Raw genomic sequence first — 19,826 nt, 5'->3', positions numbered from 1 at the left:
GCACCAAAACAGCTTTAGTCCCCATTATGAACAACTATAAATAAAACAATAAACAATAAATTAATAAATAATAAATATTAAGACCTAAAATGGAGCTGAAAGATCATAATGACAAAGGGAGTCTTATTGCTAGTGGCAGCTGCAGAATGAGATGTCCTCTGAATGTTGATAACCTGACCTGCGCTCAGCCTCTCTCTCTCTCTCTCTCTCTAGCTCTCTCTCTCTCTTTTATCTAGTCATTCACTCACTCACTCACTCTCTCTCTCTCTCTCTCTCTCTCTCTCTCTCTCTCTCTCTCTCTCTCTCTCTCTCACACACACACACACACACACACACACACACACACACACACACACACACACACACACACACACACACACACACACACACACACAAACAATAATTACCGCCACCTGATGTTGATTAGCGGATTGAAATTAGAGTGAATATTGCACCTGGGTTCTAATATTTTTAACTGGGTGACAGATTGTAGGTCTTCTCCTTCAACATTTTTTGAGTAATGTGAACATGCACTCACAGAGCTGAGTTTTCCAGAGAGAGTGTCAATGTACTGCTTCAGGTTCTCTGTGACAGCCAAGCCCTCCTGAAAGAAACTGAGAAAGGAAACCAATGTAATTACCATCAGCACCATCTCTCACTTACAACCCACCTGACCACATCCTCCCTCATCTTCCACCCACCATTTTCCAAATTTTCCTGTCCTTATTTACAAAATTATCATACAATGAAACATGGTCTTGAATAAAGACAATAGAAAAACAACACAGGAATACATAAATTCATGTATTATCAATCATTCCACACACAACAATCCAAAGATTTCTGACAGCACAAAAACTAAAATGCAATTGAAATTCAGTTCCAATTCAACATGTTTTTGGTTAGTTTTCCTGTATTTTGTTAGCTGTTTTTTGTGTGGAAAAGCTTTGTAAATTTTAATTGGCATCATTTGTTATCTTGTAATTGTTCCTGTGATTTACAGTGAGGAAAATAAGTATTTGAACACCCTGCTATTTTGCAAGTTCTCCCATTTAGAAATCATGGAGGGGTCTGAAATTGTCATCGTAGGTGCATGTCCACTGTGAGAGACATAATCTAAAAAAAAAATATCCAGAAATCACAATGTATGATTTTTTAACTATTTATTTGTATGATACAGCTGCAAATAAGTATTTGAACACCTGAGAAAGTCAATGTTAATATTTGGTACAGTAGCCTTTGTTTGCAATTACAGAGGTTAAATGTTTCCTGTAGTTTTTCACCAGGTTTACACACAATGCAGGAGGGATTTAGGCCCACTCCTCCACACAGATCTTCTCTAAATCAGTCAGGTTTCTGGCCTGTCGCTGAGAAACACGGAGTTTGAGCTCCCTCCAAAGATTCTCTATTGGGTTTAGGTCTGGAGACTGGCTAGGCCACGCCAGAACCTTGATATGCTTCTTACAGAGCCACTCCTTGGTTATCCTGGCTGTGTGCTTCGGGTCATTGTCATGTTGAAAGACCCAGCTTCGACCCATCTTCAATGCTCTAACTAAGGGAAGGAGGTTGTTCCCCAAAATCTCGCAATACATGGCCCCGGTCATCCTCTCCTTAATACAGTGCAGTCGCTCTGTCCCATGTGCAGAAAAACACCCCCAAGGCATAATGCTACCACCCCCATGCTTCACAGTAGGGATGGTGTTCTTGGGGTGGTACTCATCATTCTTCTTCCTCCAAACACGTTTAGTGGAATTATGACCCAAAAGTTCTATTTTGGTCTCATCTGACCACATGACTTTCTCCCATGACTCCTCTGGATCATCCAAATGGTCATTGGCAAACTTAAGACGTGCCTGGACATGTGCTGGTTTAAGCAGGGGAACCTTCCGTGCCATGCATGATTTCAAACCATGACGTCTTAGTGTATTACCAAAAGTAACCTTGGAAACGGTGGTCCCAGCTCTTTTCAGGTCATTGACCAGCTCCTCCCTTGTAGTTCTGGGCTGATTTCTCACCTTCCTTAGGATCATTGAGACCCCACGAGGTGAGATCTTGCATGGAGCCCCAGTCCGAGGGAGATTGACAGTCATGTTTAGCTTCTTCCATTTTCTAATGATTGCTCCAACAGTGGACCTTTGTTCACCAAGCTGCTTGGCAATTTCCCCGTAGCCCTTTCCAGCCTTGTGGAGGTGTACAATTTTGTCTCTAGTGTCTTTGGACAGCTCTTTGGTCTTGGCCATGTTAGTAGTTGGATTCGTACTAATTGTATGGGGTGGACAGGTGTCTTTATGCAGCTGACGACCTCAAGCAGGTGCATCTAATTTAGGATAATAAATGTAGTGGAGGTGGAAATTTTAAAGGCAGACTAACAGGTCTTTGAGGGTCAGAATTCTAGCTGATAGACAGGTGTTCAAATACTTATTTGCAGCTGTATCATACAAATAAATAGTTAAAAAATCATACATTGTGATTTCTGGATTTTTTTTTTTTTAGATTATGTCTCTCACAGTGGACATGCACCTACGATGACAATTTCAGACCCCTCCATGATTTCTAAGTGGGAGAACTTGCAAAATAGCAGGGTGTTCAAATACTTATTTTCCTCACTGTATATCTATAATATTGCCATGCAATTAATCTTTGTTTTTTAGGTAGTTTGTGGCTTGGATATTAGCTCTGCAGTGCTGCCTCTTTTCCCTAAGGATGTTTTCTCACATTACCCTAGGTTTGGTACAATTTGGACAATGGTGGACTGGGGTTTAGTGATACTACAGAAAAACTTGGGCTCTACTATCACACTTGACCAAAAATTACCAGGTCCAGTTAATCATATTGTTTTAACAGCTCCAGTGACTATTTCTTTGTCCCATGCTCACATTTGCAAAATAGAAAATGCAATTAATACTCATAAATGGCAATATATTGAATGAACAATTATGGATTAAATCTGTCCTAGTTAATTATTAGATTAGATACACTAGTTATAGTAGCTGTTAAAAGCAATTAATTACACCAGTTATTTTCACTCAGCTGTTTTATTTGTAGCAGTGATTTGTACAATATGAATAAAACAAAAAAGTGTTTTTGTGCTGTTTTTGTGCTGTTTCAGAAATTAGCAGGAACTGTCGAGCTTATGTAATTGCCTGATGAAGCCAGTGCCCATGGCCTTTTATTAAACATCACCCTTACTTGCCCTGGGAGTAGTAGTGCTTAATGAGGTTTTGAAGCAGGTCCACACCTTTCTTCGTCTTAATTTCATTCACTTTAATGAGGTACTGTGTAAGAGGACAAGAGAATGAAATAGAATAAGTTGTAGAGGTATATATTAGACAACAATGTTTGCCACAAAAATTCTTTCTCAATTTAAAATTACACAAATGTGAGAGACAGCAAATTTTGTTATTTATATATCAGCAGAGACATAACACTTTTCGAACTAAATGCTCACCTCACACATCTGTAGTTGAAACATTCTTCGTTCCTTCTCTAGCTCCTCTGCAATCTCTCCACCACTCACCTCTGTCCTCACCATGCCGTACTGTTTCGCCAGCTCCCTCTTCTCCTTCTCTATCTTATTGCTTTATTGACACAGGGCATATGTCTAAATCCACTGTGTATGTCAGCATGTGTATGTAAAATATTATATATTATATATTATTATTACTGTAGTGAGAAAAATGATGGTTTTATGTGGTAATGGTTAGAAAAATTCTGAAAGTTGAATAATTATTACACTATAGCCTACTACAAACCTCAGTTATGAATATAAAGGTTTTGTGACATTAAAAAACATCCTGCCAAATCTGTCATCATTTTTTGCAAATAATATTAAAGTAGCATTTACTATCACAAGAATAAACAATAGGTATTTATGTCCTGGGCAACAACAAATACAAAAACTCTTTACAATTTTTAGCCGTTTTACGGAATAGGACATTGCTGACAGAAAGACTTGCACAAAACAGTTATATTGTAAATGCCATATACAGTATGTTGATGAAACACTGTGTTAATTTGCATGTACATACTTAACCTGCTTAACTGGCAACAGTTGCCCATAAAAATGGTCACTAAAAGGCTTGTATTTGGTCATTATTGTTGTGAATCTAGCCCTCATGGTTGCAGTTGCTATGTGACAAACTACAGTATATTCCAAAAATACTATTTTTAATATGTGATTTTCCAGTAAAAACATTACAGCAATATTGCATTGCAGTATCACAAAATCTTACAATCAACTACAACAGAGCAATGAGCACTTACAATTTACTCTCATAATCCCTCCATGCCTTGTCAAATGGCTTCTTCAGATCCTGAGGGAAAATCCTGATTTTAATTACAGACTCTAACACAAATCAGCTTTAAAGAAATCTAGATGTAGATTTAATTTTATATAAATAATGAACACATGAGGCATGACATAAGAAAGAAACCTTCAGAGGAACCAGATATAAAGGAAACGTATCCTCTTCTTGGTAGCACCAGATAGTTTGAAGATTGAATTTGAATGTGGCACATACACACTGTTTTGCCACTGTAGAATACAGAATACAGTCTGCTTAGCCATTCTTCCAAATGGCATCATTCTGTGCCTTGTGGAGGTCGTGGTATTTCTGTTGATTTGTTCTTAGATTTTGTATGTAAATTTGGCAATTTTTGTTCTTTCCAAAGCAGATGTTAAAGAACAAAAAATTTGTGTACAATTGGCTATGCTAGAGCAAGGTTTTCAAGACCACTACGTCTCCAAAACAATCAAGTCAGGTCAAGTTGCACATGAAGACAACTATGATCAAGTTTTTGACATCAACAAATTTGAAGTGTTTCAGTGCTTAGGTGTCTACATGAAAGCTTAATGAAAAAACCACCACACACACACACACACACACACACACACACACACACACACACACACACACACACACAACAGATCTTTTTCCCCTACAGCCTTATTTTTTATTTGTTTAACACATAGAAAACATCTTTCAAATAATGGGCAGGCAAAATGATAACCACAATGCTTCTGTTTAAAAACTTCTTGTTTGGCAACACAGTTTATTAAAAAACTAAATACTGAAGTACAAAATTGCCAAATTCACTTGCACAACCTTAGAAAAAACGTATTACACTACTTGGGAGACTCAAAAGACTGTAAACATATCTATCTAGCTGCAAAATCTGCACACACCACACTCAAATTCTGGGGATTTTGAGGTTGTCCGTCGTACGTGTATAATATAAAGCCATAAACACATGCATTTTGAAAGAAATAGCAATGCTGTGTATAGGTGGAATTCGTGTCAAATATCAGTATCCATGTAAAATATCAAACTACTTTATACATTTATAAGGGGAAAAACATATTAATGCTGATCTATTTCCTGTCAATGTACTTTATATAGATTAATTTTCAACCAGAATCTGGGCTATTTGAAGATATCTGTGGATATATGAAAATATTTCATTCTTGGTGCTAGGTACAAAATACAAAGCATAAAGTAGAAATTCTGAAAGATATACTGTAGTTTTCAAACCCACTAGATTTGACTTTTTAAACTTACACCTTTGACCTCTTTTAAATCCCCTTTCACCAAAGAGTCCAGGAAGAAGTTGATATTGTGGAGCATGCTTTTTAACTGTAAGAGAAAAAAAAAAGAAAACGATAAGCTGTAAAGAATCATTGCAACACAAGTCTTAGTCAAGCAAGGAAAGTCTTACATGAAGCAAAGATTATTTAAGAATGTTCTTTTATAGAAATAAAAACTAAACCTGTGAACTGAGATCTTCATAGTTTGAGGTTATAAAATTTGACATTTATCTAATTCATTTGAATTCATGCCATAACTAACATGAAAATGGGCACAGCACTAGCTAGAGGGTGTTTTCTCCCTCAGTGACTCACCAAGTTCTTCATTGGTGTCAGCAGCTCTTTGGAGAATTCAGCAAACTTGTTAAAGGCAGAGGCCACTTCCTGCTCTCCACTGTTGCGAAAATTGACAGCTAGCTTCTCCATTGAGTTGATATACAGCTCCAAATGTGAGATGTGGTCTTGCAGGAAAGGAAATATGATTTAAAATATCCCAACTGTCTTTAAAGATGTAACCTACATGCAGTGTCACTACTCATTAACCTAAAATGATCCTAGTTAATTAAATGTTAGTAGGAAACACCAGTCAGTTATTGAGAATCAGTCATACTGTAGTGCAGAATCAGGCAGAATACTGTGAAAACCTGTTAATATAACTTTGTCTATGAATAGCATAGAATTATCAGAGATATACTGTAGGCAGTAGTGAAATTCTTTCTAAATCACCAAATTCCTATCTGAAACGATGGGTGTGTCCCAGTATTTTGATGACTGTGGTTTGTCCACTGCTTCCTGCTTGGAGACAATGCTTGTTGTGTATATACAGTATAGCTATTTAAAATAAAAGATTAACTGAGTGGTTAAATGTCAATATGGTTGAGTGGCAGTATTACCTAGACCAGAGGCATGCTTGGCTTTGGAAGCTTTCTTCATTTTCTGCAATACTATACGGTCACAGTCCAAAGCCTAAAAAACAAATGCAGTTTTACTTAAATAAACTGGTTCGATATTAGCTTTAATATTCAGTGTTCATCATCTAATAGCACATTAATACATATCTCAAAACCTATAAAACAAACACACAAACACTCGCACACCTTACTGTACTGGAATACATTTTTTATACAACAGATTGCAGGTTTTAGATGTACAGACCACCAAGATACACAATTATATTTGAGATGCTTTTGTCAAACATAACAGGCAAGCTATATATATGTCAAAGAATTAAGTTAGGAACACAGGAACAAATATGTGTTAAACCATTTCCACCACCATAAACTGGATTTTAAACCTCAGTTTGAGCTTCATACAGAGCGCATTAGAAGGGGGTTACAGGATCATTTGTTTAAGCTTTATGAACGTAAACACCTTGCAGACAAAAGTATTTTTGCCTAATTTACATTTTAGCTCCTGCTCACTATATCTACATATTGCATATAATGGCTTCCATAGCACTTAGTGTAAATGTTGTAGTGAGTCTTCTGCCTAATGAATAACAAACCTGGAACAAAGCTATGCAGAAACATTTCCTGTTTTAGCAATTCAAGCAAGTTGCAAAAAAAATCATGCCTTCCTAAGGGTAATGATGAGTACATATCCATGTTGTAACATTTGTGAAGCAAAATAATGTTTGCTACAACTAACAGATGCTATGCAGTGCATTGATGTATGCACAAAAGTAATTGGAGCATAAAATAAGAATACAAGGCGGAAATGATAGAACCATTAAAGAAAACAACTGAGACTACCACCACTGTTATTATGTGTGGGGCATAATCCAAAATGTTTAGATTCACAACATTAGAGCCTGATTTAGTTTCTAAAGCACATCATTTGCTGTAATTGACGGGGAGGATGCAGGAAACATTCTTTTAAGCCAGTAGTTTTACTAAGTGGATGATAAATACATGTTGTCAGAAGCGGACTGTTTAAACAAGAGATAACATAAATGTTTTAACATAATTATAAATGTTTGACAGCACAGACTGCTTTGTCCAAAACAGTGTGATACACTCTACTAATATGACATCATTGCAAGCAGCATACAATCCATTTTAAGTGCATCCTACCAAGAACACAACTGGCACCTTATTATTTACAGCCATCAACCATGAACACCCTTTATGCTGTAACTTCAGATACTGATACACTGAGAATATAATTTCCGCTTGCAATTATCTTCCCCTGCCATTCATTTGCTCTGTATAAACAGCATGATCTGCAGAGCTCTGTCTGTCATTTGACTTACTTAAATGTTTAGGATTATTCTAGTCATTTTTTTCGGTTATTGGGCTATCTGAGATCAATATGCATAGGTAATGAAGAAAACAGTATCTAAAGGAGAAGTGCTGGGTTTTAGAAAGAAGAAGCTTTATTTGAGTGGAAGAAACTAGTGAGGGCTGTTTTTCCAGATTTTCTGTTTACTTACGTATACTGTATAGTCTAGCCGTCTATGCTGATGTTCCATGTAGTGCAGTCAGTTAACAGTAATTTGTTTTTTTTAAATTATGCAGTGTGTCTTATCCGGATTCTGTTCCTGTTGTTCATTAAAGAAAACTAACCCACACTGTGCTGTACATTTAATATGTTGTGCTCCGCTTGTCTTTATTTGGTTTCTGGTTCCTAATTACGTGTTTTTGCATTTTTGTTGGCTTTAAAGGAGCGGAACACCAAATGGATCAGAGTAAAAAAAGTCTTCCCACTGTTCATTTCAAACATTTACACTATCAGGTCTGTGTTTTATTGACTGTGAGAAAAAAACTTGTTCACACCTTGGAAATACACAAGGCACATTTAAGGCTTTAACACTGCACCACTACAAGAAAATAAACTTAAAACTATTAAATGTCTTATAAAATCCTGGATTTCATAGAAAATTTATTTTTAGAAGCTGTTAAACCTTATGTCTGAATGAGCTTTAAATTGTCAACATGAATAAATAAGAAGGAATTCTCAGAATCAGAAGCTTTGGATTAAAATATGTAGGTAAAGGTTAAGGGATGTTAGTTAAATAAGAGATTCCACACTGTAGAAGAACACATGACTGACACAAACCCAGCTGACACTATATATACTTGAATAAACTTGAATTTGCTACTGTTTCTATAGTGTTCATGGTCTACGATCACTGTCTGGTGGAGCTTAAGGAATGTAAGTGGTAACTGTGTTTATTTTGGTTTTCTAAGAAAACCAGAAAGTGCTTTATTTGCTCAAAACTTTTAGAAAATCAATGAATCTTTAAATTATCCAACTACCCTATATTAATGATAATTTAACATACAAAACATTAAATAAAATAATACCTTTTTCGGTATAGTATACTGAATAGTAAAGTATACTGAAACACTAACAGTGTACAGAAGGGAGGTGTGGAGGTTGGATTTGTCTCATTTCCATATGAAAGTGTACAAAGATGAAGAAATATTCCTATGCCAGTTTTTGTAGCTTCATGTGTATTAAAAATTAATTAAGACCATTAGGCAATTTTCAGACTTAGTTAACTGTAGTTATATTAAACAGGATAAACAGAATCCTGGGTTTTCTTGTATCACATTTAACATTGTTCTAGAATCGCATATTTACAGTGTCAACAACCATGACTACATTGTTTCACACTGTACATGTTTATAAATGTAGTACAAGGTTTCCTAACCACAGTTTCTAGATTACTAGTCGCAACCATTCCTCTACCTGAACTTACAAAATGGGGTTTTGAACGACGACAACTTGGGCTTAAGCGCAGTGTGAAAAGCCCTTTTGTGTATTATAATTAGCCAGTAGGCTTTAAATGTTGGTATATGTATGTATACACTGATTCCTCATTGGATACCATGACCTGACAGGATACCATGTAAAAAGATATTACACAGAAGCATGTTTTTATTCATATCTGATTCCAGACTTTCCCTGACCATGCACAGTGGTGAGAGAGAATAGCAGACTCAGCACAGTTAAATCTTCTGTTCCTCATGACATAACAGGAGGTCTATCTTTTAGTGGGACATTTGTTTGCATTAAGCCCAATAATTTCAATAAGCATTCATGCCGGGCTTGGTTCCCTAATCCAATTTTAAATGTTATTAGATGTATATATAATCTGTTTTTCTTTTTTATGAACAGAAGCATTACTAGTAATAGCCATTAAAAATATTACCTTTTCTGAAACAGCAGAAGCTGTGTATTATACTAAATTACATCATGATTAAGCCTAAATAAATTGTGTATGTTGAAAGATTGCAAAATGTGAAAAAATAGCATAATGTACTCTTTCATTACATAAACAAAAACATTGAATAAAGGGTTCTACATGTAAATCCAGAGGTGACTGCATGATCAGTGGTATGTTATAATTCAAGCATTTGCCATCTGTGCCACATATTTATCAGGATTTTTTATAAAACTGGGACCAACTGGCCCAGAGATTAAATGGTTTATTGAATCACAAAAAAAATTTTTTGTCTACTGAGGAGTTTGTCGCAGACAGCAGAGAAATCAACATTTAGGTATACAGAAGAGTTTTAAGATTTTCCTAAACTACAGTGAGCCTGTCTACTGTAGCAGAAGGAGAGAGCAACTCACCAGTACAGCCTGGGGGATTTCCATTTGAGAGGGGAAGTGCATAATTATAATAGTCTATGTTGTGTGCCTGTGATAATACTAAGTGGTGTCAGACAAAAATAAATTAATTAATAAAATGCATACACAAGATTGTTCATTAGTCTCACAGTAGTGGTATTGGTGATATAATTCTGATCTACTGTGCTGCAGTACAACTAGATCAAGCTGGTCTTATAGTAAAAGCAAGCCATGAAATAAAATGTTCTATGTATTCTAAAAAGTGGTATATGTTGTGTGTAATGTGCATTTAACTGTCCAATTATGTCACATTTTCTCCTGCTCTCAACTCCTTTGCTAATTGCCAATGAAGAAAGTTACACAAAGCACCATGCAAGAAGAAGCACCATACAAGAACAAGCATCCCCTGCACAATATTACTGTAAATTATACAAATAACAACTTAGTAAATTATTTGTATTTCAGTTTAAATGATCTATAGGCAGATTTGTCTCTCCACAGCTGATTATGACATGTGCTCCTTACCATAATCCATTTTCCCTTTGTATTACTCACTGAAGCCTTTAGGTATTGACTTAAACAAAGATTTTTTACAATATACTTTTGAAGTAAATTATATAATTACAACGGGCTGCCAATATTTAACTCATGCTTCATAAATGTATCCTTAACTGAGGGAGTGCTAATTAATTTTAATTTAAGTTTCTACTTATCTAATAAACTTTCCTTATTTGATCTGAGATTAGAGGTGACTTTGATAATGATTAGCGTTAAGACATGCACAAAAGCTGCTGTTCTGCAATCAATATAAAATTAAAGATTTTCTAACCAAGCATGCTCTGTGTACCATCAAACCCCTGAGGCTATAAATGTGCACAGTTCACTAGTGCAAGTGGGATTGGTCATCTCAGATGATGCTCAAACCATCAAGCATGTAATGTGCTACACTGTTCAGTTCATATTGCTTTTCACAGCCTAGGTCATCACCATGGTTACATGAAGATATAACATGCCTGCTAGAATTAGAGGAAGTCACCATCCTTATTGTGCTGGGTATGGCATTGAATGCATGTTTGCAATCTGGTGCAAAAATGACACAATATCCATACAAGGAGTGTTGAGGATTGCATTAACCATTTCCCTTTGTATTGGGCAAAATTGTTCAGTGGATTAATCCATATTTGTATAGTGCATATAAGGTGCATGGCACACATAATATGCAAGATAGATTATATACGCAGAATAAGATAAGAAGCAAATACATATAGGATATGAACATAGATTATAGAAATGAATATTTTGCCTATAGTTTCAGTATAACAGAGGAAATGATCAGGATTTGTATGACATAAAAATAATAATAATAATGGTGAATAAAAGCGGAAAATGGGGAGAATGCTTGTGTTTATGCTGAGGTTCCATAATAAAATCAAATATGTAAGACATGGTTTCAAAGTTACATAAATTGTACCAGATGTTAAAGGTGATGAATTTGTAAGAGAAATAAAGATGGTCGGTAGGATAACATGAGCGTTTCGGTTGAGCAGATCTCTGTATTAGTGGAGTAACGAAACATCGAACAAGAGAAAATCCACAGCTGTTAACAAAGGCCATGCACACTTCCCATTTATACATCCCAACTATCCTTATTCGATATAGGCGCTTTTGGTAAAGGCTGATCATGAACATCACAAAGAAATACGCGAGGCATGGCTAGACATTATACCCACACAAACCAAAAGACAAAGTGGACAAAGAGCCTGAAGCTGCTTAAAGCGGAACAGAAGCCGGGTTAGAATAAACAGGAGCGCGTTTCCACTTCTCATCATCTTCCTCTTAGTTTGTGGTAAAAACGAAAACAAAGCGGCAACGAAGTAATATATCACAAACCCGCACATTATATTATATATACTTCAGACAAACCAGGACCAAACCAGCACAGACAAATCCCGCAAGAGCAGATACCGTAAATCCTCTTCGTCTCTCTACACACAGCTGTCAAAGTAGCGCTGGATTTCTATTTTTTGAGATGTCTCCTATACAGTGAGGAGTAAAAAAGGACTAATGACAGCCTACCTCTTCAATATTATTAACAGAATTCCGGCAACTTGTCATTTTGGTGATGAAGGAAGAGGTTGTTGGAGAACTATAGTCCTCTAAAGTCTCCGAAATGAACTCCTCCACTGATATGAACTCAGGCATTTTATTAGAAGAAAAAAAAAGGAAATTATAATAAAAAATTATAAAATAAAGCTAAAAAACGGTTTTAATCTGTACCCATTAAAAACTGAGCAAAAGGTATGTCTGTATGTGTGTCAGGCTACAGTAAAGCACAATACATACAAAGAGTAGAGTGAAGCGCAGAAGTGTTTTTCCTCTTTGCAGCCTGAACATGATGAGCGCCGGGTATATAGAGGACAATGATGTTCGCTCAGTAAGTTGCCAGTGCGCATGCTCCGTAGATTAACGCCTTTCATATAACTGAAGAGTCTATTACAATGCAGAAATCGGTTTATTAGGTGGCCGGAAATAAATTTAATTGAGGTCTACACCGCAAAAAAGTGTAAAAGTTAATATGTAGTTAATACAGTCGTGTGAAAAAAACAGTACACCCTCTTTTAATTCTGTAGCTTTACGTATCAGGACATAAATATAATGCTCCTTAGGATGTCTTAGAATTAGATAAATACAACCTAAGATGGGCAGCACGTGATATATTACACGTCATTTTTTATTTTTACAAAAATACCATATGGCTCAATAGCTTGTAGAACCACCTTTACAGCAATAACTTAAAGTAAGTGCGTTCTGTATGACATTATCAGTCTCTGTCATAGTGGAGGGTTTTTAGCTCATTCTTTATTCTTTTCTTTTTTTAAATGTGCCTTCAGATCATTGCGATTTGCAGGCATTTGTTTATGCACAGCTCTCTTAAGGTCCAGCCACAGCATTTCAGTTGGGTTAAGGTCTGGACTTTGATTGGGCCATTGCAACACCTTTCTGTTCTTTGCTTTTCTCGTATGTAATATATGAGACCTTAGTTGATGTAAGTAATATAGAGGTAAAAGATATTTGATGTAGGTAATATAGAGGTGAGAGATATTTGATGTAAGTAATATAGAGGTGAGAGATATTTGATGTAAGTAATATAGAGGTGAGAGATATTTGATGTAAGTAATATAGAGGTGAGAGATATTTGATGTAAGTAATATAGAGGTGAGAGATATTTGATGTAAGTAATATAGAGGTGAGAGATATTTGATGTAAGTAATATAGAGGTGAGAGATATTTGATGTAAGTAATATAGAGGTGAGAGATATTTGATGTAAGTAATATAGAGGTGAGAGATATTTGATGTAAGTAATATAGAGGTGAGAGATATTTGATGTAAGTAATATAGAGGTGAGAGATATTTGATGTAAGTAATATAGAGGTGAGAGATATTTGATGTAAGTAATATAGAGGTGAGAGATATTTGATGTAAGTAATATAGAGGTGAGAGATATTGGATGTATGTAATATACAGGTAAGAGCTATTTGATGTATGTTATATACAGGTAAGAGAGATTTGATGCAAGTAATAAAGGGTTGAAAAGCTGTTTTAACAAAAATGCTTTAAAGGACCATATGAATATGAATTTGTAGGCTGCAGTTACAGACTGTTGTCAATTTAATGTAGACAAATCTGTTATTGTGAATGTTGTATGTGTGTCTTTGTCCACACTGAACAGTCTCAAATTTCACACTGTTCAAGCTGTTTACAGTTACCCAGTTACAGTTCAATTAAATACCAAAATATTTCAGAACAGACAAAAAAATACATTTACCATTATTATTATTATTATTACAGGTTATATAAAAGCAACAATCAATAATCCAATGAAGTAAATTAGAGAATATATACATTAATTCAGTCTATAAGGAATATTTGTGATCATGAGACTGAGCAGCCTAACATTGGCAGATAAGTTCTTATTATTGCCATTTCTCTAAAAATAATCAGTCACAATAAATGTTTTCTCTCACACTTCTTAGCCATTTACAATAAGCTGACTGATGTGTGTGGGCAGGGTATACAAGATGAGGAAAAGGAACAGTGTAAGAATTGCTAGAATAATCAAAGCAATGATGTATTTCTTGTACTTCTTCCAGATGAAGAACACAAAGGTCTTCATTGGGTTTACAAACCAGTTAAAAGATGTCTTGGGACGACTGTAAGAGAAAATGTAAAATTAATTATAGATAATGTCACGCAAATTATACTTTTATAAACCAAAGGTGCCAGGTTGCTTAGCTGTTCAAACACAGATAAGTACAATTAATCAATATTATAAATATGAACCTAACTTAATATCACTTAATATCTTAAAGACTTTATATCACTGTAGCTGTAGGACTGAATAAATACTTGTTGTAATCTCTTACTTTGGTTTGTCTAGTGGTTCTGGTTCCTTGCGTGCTTTGCCCACAGGGTTCTTCTCAGCTTCTTCAGCAGTCAACAAGTTAAATTCAGCCTCAACTTTGCCCTTGAAAAATAGAAATTGTGAATCGTAAATACTAAGAGAGAGCTTTTACCAACATCTTAAGATATAAATATTTATAACAATGATCATAATCATTCTCAACATAGCACAACAATATCCTTGCACATTTAATACCGTTAAGAGGAAAGTGTTTCCACTGCAGTCTACAAACTGTATGTCTTCTGGCTTCATCTTGCTGCGTTTGCTCTGCTTCTTTTTCTTTTTCTTCTTATTCTTCTCTAGTTCAGCATCTCTTTCCTCCCTCTCAATGTCCTCTTGACTCTTTAGTTTGATGAGGGGCCACCAGCCTTTCATTCTCTTGCTGCGGAAGATGGAAAAGCGCGGGCTGGCCTTGTCCTTGGCCATCTTCACACTACATACTTCAGAGGCTTTAGCTGCACGAACCATATCACTCAGTCGCAGCTCAATTGATCCTTAAAACAAATAAAGAGCTTTAAAGCTGACATTTATTTTAATTATTTTAATCACTTGAAAAATAGGTGGGTTTTAAACAAAATGTTTATTACTTGGTTATTACTTCTAGATTCAAATATACTGACATGACAGCTGAAATTCTGATCTATCATTTCATATTCATCGCCAGTGTGTATAACTTTTTTTCAAGATATTAAGTGATATTAAGTTAGTTTCATATCTCTTTTATACATTGGACCAAAAGTGAAACCATGTAAAAGTAATTAACACACTCATTCAATAGGTTTGTAAAAAACAAAAAAACCCCAAATTGAGTCACCATTCTGATATCTTTGGAGAGGACTATATAAGATCATGTCTGTCTTTACAGTTTTTATCAGTTGGTTTGGAGCATTTCTCAGATAAAAATAAATTTTTCAAAACTATTTGATCAATTCCGATGGCAATGATATGTTGAATGACAAACACAGTAGCTCACAAAAGTGAGTACACCGCTATACATTGACTACTCTAAAATAAATCTAATTTATATATATATATATATATATATATATATATATATATATATATATATATATATATATGTTTCATTTCTATAGTATTGTTAATTGAGAATACATACTAAAATGGTTGCTGAAATGTGATGTGGTGTATTCACTTTTGTGAGATACTGTGCTTATTAGAGATGAACTGGATTTTTAGAAAAGTACAGGCTTTTGCCGGTAATCCATTTTGTGGTGCTGTTTGTACAAATTGTTTTGAGAAATGCACTTTCTGTTTTGCAGATATTAAAAATGATTCAAGAAATGTTCCAAAGCATCTAAAAAAAAACTGTAATAAGTTGTATGCTGAGTTGCCAGGAAAACTGTTCTTGTACCTGGCCTCATGGACCATGTTTTAGTTAAACCTAGCAGGTGAATATTTACTAAATGTAACCCATCTAATCTTTACTTTATTTGGGCGTCACCGTTTACCCTTTCTTTAGTGTAAAAGCTCCACTCCACCACTGACAATCATTTGAAGAGTGGTTGCTTATTAGTATATAATAATGCCTATTCAGAAAGTGTAGGCAGGAAGCTAATAAACTAAATGTATTATCATATGCAGTATAAGCACAATCATTTAAAATTTTACTCAGATAAGTGACTGCCTACTCAAAAGCCTTTTCATAACAATGGGTGCGGCAAAGGCTTCATTTATTAAGCTGTTCAGCAGTTGTCCATATAAGCAAATTTCTACTGGCTCAATGTCTTAAAGCTAGAGAGAAGAGAACATTTTATGTTTAAAATGTTCTACTTCATGTCTGTACATTCAACTTACCCAAAAAGTCATTGGAACCAATACGGTCATAGTCCCAAACCTGTAGCACCAGCACAGCTGGCTGTCGAAACTCTGACGCTTCTAGTGAAAATATGGACTCTTTCTTTTTGTATATGATTTCCTTCTCTGTGGGCAAGTAATCAAAGCGGAAGATGAAGCGCCAGTTGAAATTGCCTTCTCCTGTCAGCGAATTAAAATGCACATCTGTCTCTTGCTTATCATCATCCAGTCCCTTAATCCAACTGGTGTATGTGCGCGCACACGCACACGCACGCACACACACACACACACGCACGCACACACACACACACACACACACACACAGCCAAAAAATGTATGCCATCAAAAATCAACATTTAAGTACATTGCACTATTAAATAGAGAAATATTTAAATACAATACACTCAAATGTATTTTATGACTGACCCTTTAACATAAATGTCACTTGATGGCTCTCCTGTAAATGGGTTAACATCATCCAAAACAACATCATCGGTATTCCAAATAATAACCCGAAGCTCATAGCTGGAAAGAAAGAAGAGACAAATGAGTTCTGTTTTTTTTTTACCTAAGCTTATCAAATAGTATTCACTACATAATATAATATAATATAATATAATATAATATAATATAATATAATATAATATAATATAATATAATATAATATAATACATGTTCATATTCTTCATACTACATGCGTTTATTGAAGTTTTTTGATAGATACTTTCTAAATATACTATAAATTAATGTGCAGAATTTAGCAACAAATACTAATAACAGTTCTTTTTTTAATATACACATTATCTCTAACTGAAGGGGTACCTAATGGGGAGTCTGGGTTTGATGTTGACGGGAGGAGGCGCGGGTACATCTACAGGAAACATGTCAATCCACATGTGAACATAGCCCTGCCACAAACACAAAAATCTTCTGTTTATTCTTAAACTACACAACATCCTGAAATTACAAATCCTCAAATCAAAAGACCTTACAAGTATTATTCTACCTAAGCCATTATCTGAATTTTCAAGTTTATTATATATAATGAATGTAGCTTGTATTTTATTATTTAAAGTGAAGGAACCGCTGAATAAATGCTCGTGTCTAACCTGGGGCAGGCCTGGTTTATCTGGGTTGAGCAGTGATCGGACCTCCACATGCTCAGGCACTAGAGGACAAGCTCCCACAGAAAACTCTCTCATCTCTTCCCAGCGGTGAAGCACACTTAAAGCCCTGTGCTGGTCCATCTCCTCATAGTCCTCCTCTGTCTTTTTATTCTTCTTCAGCAGCTCTGCAACAAATGAAATGTTTTTAAACTCAACAACAATCTTGATAGAATTACAATTATTAGTCACTAATTTCACAACTAATGTATTCTCAAATTAACCTTGCATATTTATCACATTTGATCAATGTAAATGTCAAAGTAATGATTCAGTTTTTATGCATGACTTTCTCTTTGCAGAACATTTATCTACATATTAAGTGACAGACCTTCTGGAAAATCCTCGTCGGGAATTTTGAATAATTTGTTGAGAACTTTGACTTCTGACTCCCTGTACTCAGGGGGTGGGAACCCATTTTTGCGGCAGAGGTCAGCCAAAAGGGTATATGGTTTCTTGGCATCTCGCCACATATTATAGGCATCCCTACCATCACAAGACATGCATAATCTGATTTAGGTTATATTTAGCACAAACAAATTAACTCTAATAAAATGTATCTCACTGAATTGAAAGCAGAACCATTCATTCTTAAGGTTACACATACAGTACTATTTATGCTATTTATGAATACAGACTATAAATTACATGTATATGTATATAGACAGTGAATATAGACAATATATTATCACTTGTCATAGCGCTTTGAGAGACCACATGTAGCTCGGTGGCGGCTGTAGAAACGGTTCTCCAGGTCAATGCGTGTTTCTCCAATCACATCATCAGATCCCACCAAGTCATGGTCAAACACTGTCAGCGTAAGCTCCGTCTCCAGAGGGAAGGACACCGTCAGCTCAAACACTCTACAGAAAAATAAAAAAATGCAAGATGCAAAACAAATATCCTACACACAAACAATGGTCTGGTAACTTTTTGAAATTAACATCAGTGCAATCAGTACAACCAACAAGAGATTTTTGGCTTGTCCCCCTGGGAGAACCTTCAAACCTTTATAAAGTAAAGAACCCTTAACTATTTAAGAACCCTTGAGAAGTAACTGGGTGACCAGGAAGTGTACATTACACTTGCAAAACTGGCAAAAGTAAAACAACAAACTAAAATAATAATACATTAACTCGGTATTTGCAAAGTCAACAACCACACACTACAGTGAGCTTCTTCTTTGGTTATGCTCTACTAAGCCTTTACTGTAGCTGTCTTTTGTTTTGACTGTTTTTTGGGGAATCTTTCCTTAAGCAAGTGAAAGACATGCTCAATTGAAATCAGGTGATCAAATTGGCTATTGCAGAACACTCCACTTCTTTGCCTCAATGCTATTGAAGTATGATGTCATTATGCTTCTCTTTTGTGAAGAATTGTCCAGAAAGTATTAAATCTTCGGCTGAATCTAAGAAAATAATATAGCTTTATAGACCACTAAATTCATTCTGCTGTCAAATAATCAATAAATACAAGAGAATCAGTTCCATTAGCATCAATACATGCCAACTCTTTTCCTCAAATAAATTTCTTCCCTTGGATTTCTCTTTCTATCATTCTTTGTCCCATCTCTCCAACTGGTCTAAGCCTGTTTTTGAGGCTTACCAATGGTAATAGGCCAGCACCAGTAAAGGTGTAAATACCGGTGACAACCACCTGCTAAACGCCGGCTCGATAGTAGCATCACCCAGCCATGTGTTCCTTTACTCGCTGCTAGCTCAGTGGTTAAGGCATTGATTGGACTTTGGATCAGAAGGTCACTGGTTCAAATCCCACCTCCACCGAGCTGCCACTGCTGGGCCCTTGAGCAAGGCCCTTAACCCTCCACTGCTCATTTGTAAGTTGCTCTAGATAAGGGCATCTTCCAAATGCCACAAATGTAAATGTAATTTACATTTAAAAGCTAAATCCTATTTACACATGTTTTGGCAGAATTTGTTTTGCGTATTTTTTGACTCCGATGAATCCAAAGTACTTTATGTGTTTTGTCACTGCTACGCTGCTACTACATCTTCATTACAATCAATGTGGTCATCATAATTTTTTCTTACAGTAAATACTGTGGTGAAATCCTAGCTTGATAATTGACTTTGACACAGATGCACCTACCCCCTGGAGGCTGTTCTTGATCTGGTCAATTGTCATAAAGCTTTTTTTTCTTAGTAATGTCTATGTAAAGGTATTACCAAGGGTGTTGGGAAATAGGTAGCGGCATTGTGAAAA

General features: G+C 35.6%; 2 protein-coding genes across 5 annotated transcripts in view; both read right to left on the bottom strand.

Annotated features, from left to right (window-relative positions):
* unm_sa1614 (un-named sa1614) overlaps window positions 1-12,571 on the bottom strand; it is a 33,871-nt gene extending 21,300 nt beyond the window's left edge. Inside the window, exons 1-8 of one of the 2 annotated variants that reach the window (XM_083534087.1) lie at window positions 12,506-12,571; window positions 6,478-6,550; window positions 5,900-6,045; window positions 5,559-5,633; window positions 4,264-4,313; window positions 3,449-3,578; window positions 3,190-3,275; window positions 539-614 (exon numbers count right to left, since the gene is read on the bottom strand). In XM_083534087.1, coding sequence (XP_083390213.1) covers window positions 539-614; window positions 3,190-3,275; window positions 3,449-3,578; window positions 4,264-4,313; window positions 5,559-5,633; window positions 5,900-6,045; window positions 6,478-6,550; window positions 12,506-12,556 — 687 coding nt within the window. In that variant the 5' untranslated portion in view covers window positions 12,557-12,571. Of the gene's footprint in view, window positions 1-538; window positions 615-3,189; window positions 3,276-3,448; window positions 3,579-4,263; window positions 4,314-5,558; window positions 5,634-5,899; window positions 6,046-6,477; window positions 6,551-12,238 lie in introns of both variants that reach the window. The other variant, XM_083534086.1, reaches the window with a different exon arrangement.
* A 1,429-nt stretch (window positions 12,572-14,000) lies between these two features.
* Window positions 14,001-19,826, bottom strand: part of fer1l4 (fer-1 like family member 4) — a 41,738-nt gene continuing 35,912 nt past the window's right edge. For 2 of the 3 annotated variants that reach the window (XM_083533894.1, XM_083533895.1), the window contains 9 exons: window positions 18,296-18,466; window positions 17,935-18,089; window positions 17,550-17,731; window positions 17,263-17,348; window positions 16,867-16,965; window positions 16,441-16,682; window positions 14,821-15,119; window positions 14,588-14,688; window positions 14,001-14,374 (listed from right to left, as the gene is read on the bottom strand). In XM_083533894.1, coding sequence (XP_083390020.1) covers window positions 14,194-14,374; window positions 14,588-14,688; window positions 14,821-15,119; window positions 16,441-16,682; window positions 16,867-16,965; window positions 17,263-17,348; window positions 17,550-17,731; window positions 17,935-18,089; window positions 18,296-18,466 — 1,516 coding nt within the window. In that variant the 3' untranslated portion in view covers window positions 14,001-14,193. Of the gene's footprint in view, window positions 14,375-14,587; window positions 14,689-14,820; window positions 15,120-16,440; window positions 16,683-16,866; window positions 16,966-17,262; window positions 17,349-17,549; window positions 17,732-17,934; window positions 18,090-18,295; window positions 18,467-19,826 lie in introns of those variants that run through there. The other variant, XR_014532220.1, reaches the window with a different exon arrangement.

Source organism: Silurus aristotelis (assembly GCF_946808225.1).
Source record: "Silurus aristotelis genome assembly, chromosome: 28".
NCBI lineage: Eukaryota > Metazoa > Chordata > Actinopteri > Siluriformes > Siluridae > Silurus > Silurus aristotelis.
This window is presented reverse-complemented; position numbering and strand designations above follow the sequence as displayed.